General features: G+C 35.3%; 2 protein-coding genes across 3 annotated transcripts in view; one reads left to right on the top strand and one right to left on the bottom strand.

Annotated features, from left to right (window-relative positions):
- Positions 240–3,935, top strand: LOC105161142 (armadillo repeat-containing protein 7). The gene is made up of 7 exons (XM_011078738.2): positions 240–391; positions 2,012–2,088; positions 2,201–2,237; positions 3,026–3,099; positions 3,182–3,275; positions 3,399–3,481; positions 3,589–3,935. Exons 2-7 carry the CDS (start codon positions 2,017–2,019, stop codon positions 3,763–3,765), a joined length of 537 nt encoding a protein of 178 aa, XP_011077040.1. The 5' UTR covers positions 240–391; positions 2,012–2,016; the 3' UTR covers positions 3,766–3,935.
- LOC105161141 (nuclear transcription factor Y subunit B-1) overlaps positions 4,369–5,875 on the bottom strand; it is a 4,921-nt gene continuing 3,414 nt past the window's right edge. Inside the window, exon 7 of one of the 2 annotated variants that reach the window (XM_020693254.1) lies at positions 4,369–4,700. The gene's annotated coding sequence lies outside the window, so the exon portion shown is untranslated. The remainder of the gene's footprint in view (positions 4,701–5,875) is intronic. The other variant, XM_011078736.2, reaches the window with a different exon arrangement.

The following is a 5,875-nucleotide window of genomic DNA, read 5'->3' as shown; positions in this document are numbered from 1 at the left end:
ATTTTAATCTACACAGCACAAAAAATGTATGAAAATGTAACGAAAATTAACAGATTGAGCTAGTTGTTGGACGATCGTTAAAATCAGAATTACTGATAAATTTTTAAATAATAAAAATATATTTATAATTATGTTAAATTATAAATAAGATCATTGTACTTTAACATACATTTATTAAAATTTATAATATAATTGATCATAAAAAATAATTATATCAATGAAGATATTAGTTAAAAAGACATAACAACTCTCTTCCCCAATTCTCTTCCCAAACGGCAGAGTCCTCTCTCAAGTCTCAACTCTCAACTCTCCGTCAATCTCATTCCCTCTCCAAACTGGCCGCCACCTCCTCCGCCTCCGCCGTATCCGCCTCGCCTGCCTCAAGAAAGAAGTAAGTGTGTGTGTATATGTTGATTTTATAAGAATCAAAATCTGACTCCGCCGCGCCCACCAGCCAATCCCAACCTCTTATCTGCCGCCTCCCGCGAATCCCTTTTATTATGTTTTTGGATATTTCTTACTTATCTCAAGAAAAATCCCATCACATTATACCTTAGGATTTCTGGAATTCTTTCTGCTGTATATTAGTTAAATGTTTGTTGTTTACTTGCTATATTTTACTGTGGGATGCATTGAGCTGAATTTTTCTTTGTTTATTCTCTCTTCAGCTGAATTTCTTTGAGTTTTTTTATCCTGAAATTTCAAACTGTTTTGCTCTAATACAAAAGTGAGTCTTTTTATTAGGCTCATAAATCTTTCACGAAAGCAGATCATTCTCTTTTTCTACATGATAGTAATGCCTAAAATTCTTGCAATCACGCAACTTCAATGAAATTGATATGTAGAACCGTAGATATAATATTATGTATTTGGATTTGTTAAGTGTGTAGGGTTGGTTAAGAAGGTGATCAACTACTAGGGATGTGCAGGACTGGTGTATTTGGATTTCCTAAGTGTATATTTTAAGGTGTTTTGCTGATCAGAACCTTCACTTCTAGATCCTGATACCCTTTTCAAATAAATAAATGGGATGAATTTAGTTAAATGAACTTCTTCCATTACTTGTCTGGGAAAAAGAAATTACGTTTTGTTTCACCTTGCGAATAGTTTACTATTTGCTTAGGCAGTCAGGCTGCCAGAATATCAGATAAATAAGTTGCACATTTGAGTTTGCAGAAAAGCTGCAAAGTTGTGTTAATGTATGACACAATTTGTTTTTGTTGTGTGAAGGTGTAATAAGATATAATAATATGTAAGTGAACTTACACGGATGGGTTTTGATTGCTTATTATCCAATGGATATGTCTTAGTATTTTCATAATGTATTAGATTACATATCAATTAAACAATAAAAATGGGATGCAAGAGGGTGGTATTTTGTCACCTCATTCTTGCTTGGCCAAATTTTACTTAGAAAACTTCTTGTCAGATTTTGCGATTGAGAGGGGAATATGTGTAATAAAGTGCCTGTGGAAATAACAATTCTCTTTGCCTTTACCATATTTTGCCTTTGAACACTAAATTGGTGCATCAGGTTGCAGTTGCACAGCATAACTATGTCGATTTTGAAAGGAGAAAAAAGAGAACAGTGAGAAAATTAAGCTACCTAATGGATATCCCCTTAAGCAGTACTTGCTTCCTTGCTAACTTCTTTATGTGGGTTTGTTGTCTTGTTACTTTGTTTCTTTATCCATTTTTTTTAGTTTTTGCATATTGGCAGTTGTTTTCCTATTAGCTTCGTCTATTCTTGTCCTATTTTATTTTTGGGGTCGGGAAGGGGATTATTGTTGCTAATTTCTTCAGTATTATTGTTGTTATGGTGTACATGTTTCTGCCATTTTCTTCTTTCTGTTTTTTTCCCCCAATTTTTGGGTTCTCTTTTGGTGATTGCCATTGGAACTGGTTGTTTACTTTCTTACTAAACTGCTAATGCATAAAACTGCATCTTTCTTTTTTATTTTCTTTATTTTTGTTCGTGAATAGTTTCAGTATTTTACTTTCTTTCTTACAGTTCACATGTTTACAAATGACCAGAGACAAAAAGAGCGCACTGGGAAATATGGTAGTCCGAGACTGGAATACCTCCAGGTGCTACTGCTTAATTACTCTGCAGATTAAAAAACTATATTGCTCCAACTTAATTAGTGTGCTCAATGCATCTTTATTAGTTGGAAATGATTATATTTTCCTTTTCCATCAGGAACTAGTTACACAATTTCAGAATGCAACCAGTGAAGGTATGGGGTGCCACACTTAACTAGTACTACTTGTTTTCAGTTTCAATTTAACTTGAGATACACCGGTTAGATGAGTTAGATGAGGGTGACAGACTTTAAATCATGCTTAGGATAACATATTAAGTGTCTTGCAACAGTGGACCCAGTAGTTTTGGCTATCGTGTTGCCAAGCTCAACTTTTTAAAATTTACATCACAATGATGGTTTCATTGTTTGAATTGATAGGGTGGTGATTAGAGTAATTTATTGCACAGGATAAGACAGGTTTTCTGAAAGATAGTCTCCTTTACTTTCTTTCAGCACCTAAATGTTTCAAATTTTAAGCTGAAGTTGCACCTCGAAAGAGCATTTCCAGTTACCATATTTTGTAGAACCCTTGGAAGCCTATGCTTTTTGCTCTGATACATCGAACATTTATGAACTATTGATGAAATAGAAACTCATTTAGGAGGGGAAAAAAACCTAAATGTATTACTAAATCATCCCTTCCTGTTCTTGGACGGGAGTTTGGACTATCTTTCCCCTTATTTGTTTAACTGATGAGGAGTAACTTGAATTGTGTTTGAATTTCTGTAAAAGCAACTGATATTGTGCCATCTGCATATTTGTGTCCACCTCAAAATGTAGGTAGACTAGATAATGAATATTGAGGAGGTCCTTCCCTGTTCACAAACCATGGAGTTAATAACATGGACCTGAAATTATTGTGCTTCTTGATCATGGTTAGAAGCTTTATTTTGATTTATTTCTAAACTTTCTTGGTTCACCATGAGTTCATGATAATGCAGAAATAAAAGAGAAAATTGTTGCTAATTTGGGAAACTTCGCCTATGATCCTTACAATTATGCGTTCTTACGCCAGGTCCATTCTCTTACATCACATTTGAGTTGATTAAAAGATTTCTTGTTTCCGGTCGCATGAATAATAATACATTTCTCAGCAGCTAAATGTTTTAGAACTCTTTCTGGACTGCCTAACAGAGCCCAACGAGAGGCTCGTGGAGTTTGCCATTGGAGGAATCTGCAATGCTTGTGCAGGTAGGATGTGGCTATGTATTTAGAAGAAAGAAGAGCCGTAGCATCTCTCCTCTAATACTTTTGCTTGTGGATCACTCAAATCCACTATGCTCATCATTTTACTGTAAATTTTTCAATATGCAGATCCAGCAAATGCTGAAGTCGTCATTCAATGTGATGGGATTCCTCTTATCGTTCAATGCTTATCCAGTCCTGTTAGGAACACGGTAAAAGCAATAATGTGACATCTGCCTTTTCCTAGTTTCGGCTATTGCATTTGCTGTGAAGCAATGTAAGAAGAATAAGAAATTGAATTCATAGATCCAATATGCAGGTGAGTTATGCTCTTGGGTCACTTTACTATCTGTGTAATGCAACTACAAGGGATGAAATTCTGAGACCAGAGATAGTAGACGCCATCAAGAGGTTTGCTTCAGCTGGTGCAGTTAATGTGGGCTTCAGTAATCTGGCTCAGGCTTTCTTGGATAAGCATGTCTCTGAACTTAACTGATTCATTTGGTGTAAGCAGTCAAGTATTGTCAGTGCTACGGATGTCACTTCATGCGAATGCTTTCCGATGGATGTCGCATCGTGTGAATGCTTTTCATCTGATTGATTGAAAAAATATCACATTGCTAATATTTAAATTGAATAAATCCTTACCACATAAAATTTCAATTATACAATGTCTTGATTTCGCTTTAATTCGCATCGTATAGTCAAACTCCAAATGAATCTTTATAGCCAAAAATTTCAAGCACAATAATTGGGACAAGGAGATGCAGAGCATGAGGCCCCAAAAGCAAACGTGCAAAGCATAGCGCTTTTAGCGACTGACTTATCCTTGTTAGTCCCTTCATCCATGGGATGCAGCTGGTATGCTTATTCACATTTTGTAATTTCCATGTTCAAACACAACATTAACGTATTTTACTGGAAAAATTTCTTACATTAGATTAGAAGCAGTGAGACCTATATTATACTCTCTAAAAATTCCAAGATCATCATCCAACCTTAAGACAAATCATGAGTGAAAAGAAAAACATAAGGAAGTAGTTTTAAAACCTATTTTGCAACTATAGACAGAGATGATAAAAAAAAAAGAGAGAAGAAGAACAGAAACCTCTGCAGCTGTTTCTTTCCCAAGTTTCAGTCATTGTAAATGTTGGATGGTTATAGCAATTGATGAGCAAACATACAGATCATAACAATGTTTTAGGATATACATACGCCAAATCGCAAACAAATATCGCATCACTGTACTTTGATACAGAAAGTGCATATAAGATTTCCATGTATATCAAACAATATAGACTTGACTGTGATAACCAGAGGCAAATCCAGTAGGGAAGAGCTGTATCCTTGCACCTTAGCTTCAGAGCAAAGCAACCACATCCCATCTCCTCGACTACAAGTTCCAAAGAACGGTACTTAGATAAATGGTTGCTGTAGACAAACACTGATCATTTTTACTCTGAAAGCATACATGAGTTCTACATCTAAACCAGCAGATATATGAATAAGGGGCAAATGATGTTGTGCAGTTGAAAATTGTGGTGAGCGGGTGAGTATATTTCTTCTTGTGTTATTCGTTGCCTTCCTACTCTGCTTTTCTACTTCATAATAGTCAGCATATATTATTCTTTTTTCCTAATTTTGGAAGATTTATTTTTCTTATTTATTGCTTTTTGTTCATTTGTTGTCAAAAGCTATCTTATATTGGATAATTCACAGTAATATTTCTAAAAGAAAAGAGAGTCAAACCAAAATGAAAAACAGTCATCAGCACAGCATTGTATGGTACATATGCAGCAAATAGAATAGTAAGCTGTTAATATTTATAAGCTCCGCAGTTTAAAAGTATACACAGAGAAACCTCCTTCGTAGTTCGAAATTTCGTCCATTTACCTTTGCCAACAACACATCTTTACATTTCTCTCTGCTTGACCTCGTTTAGAACACTCCAATGTTATTTAGTTAAGATGTCATGAAGCAGCATGTTAGAATTCTGAATCATCATAAGAAACAAGTTTAGCAATTAATGCTCTGAATTCTCAATCTAAGGTTTTCCTACCCCACGATGTGCAACTTAGCATATATGGTTATGTCCAATATAACCCCCCAAAGCAGCATAAAGAAAGAAAACAGAGAGTGCAAATGAACCTTAAAGCTGTTAGTTTTATCCTGAAAAGTTTATTCATCAACCGCCTTGGCAGAGTAACAATTCAATAATTGTTCTTTACGTCAAATTGTTTCGTAACTAGAAATGCAATCCTAAACCAGTAGGAAAAAGTAGATGAGCCAAGAATGACTACGCAAAAACATGTAACCTGTTTTTACTATGTTGCCAGCAGTTTCAAGCTTTTGGACTCAGTTTCCAGATTTTCGACAGATAAGACCAAAAAAAATTCTTTAATCCCAATAAGGCCACTCGCGATGATCCCTCCTTTGGCATCAAGGGATTTTTCTATTTCTTCCTCTTCAATGCCTCTTTTCTAGGGGTTTGCTCCTTGATAACATCCAAAAGGACCCTCAGAACTGTTGAAGTATTTCCCAGCATTTCTTTTTCTGATGCCAGGACTAGTCTCTATCCATCTATCATCAAAAACCTATTGAGGATC

This window comes from Sesamum indicum, linkage group LG4 (assembly GCF_000512975.1).
Source record: "Sesamum indicum cultivar Zhongzhi No. 13 linkage group LG4, S_indicum_v1.0, whole genome shotgun sequence".
NCBI lineage: Eukaryota > Viridiplantae > Streptophyta > Magnoliopsida > Lamiales > Pedaliaceae > Sesamum > Sesamum indicum.
This window is presented reverse-complemented; position numbering and strand designations above follow the sequence as displayed.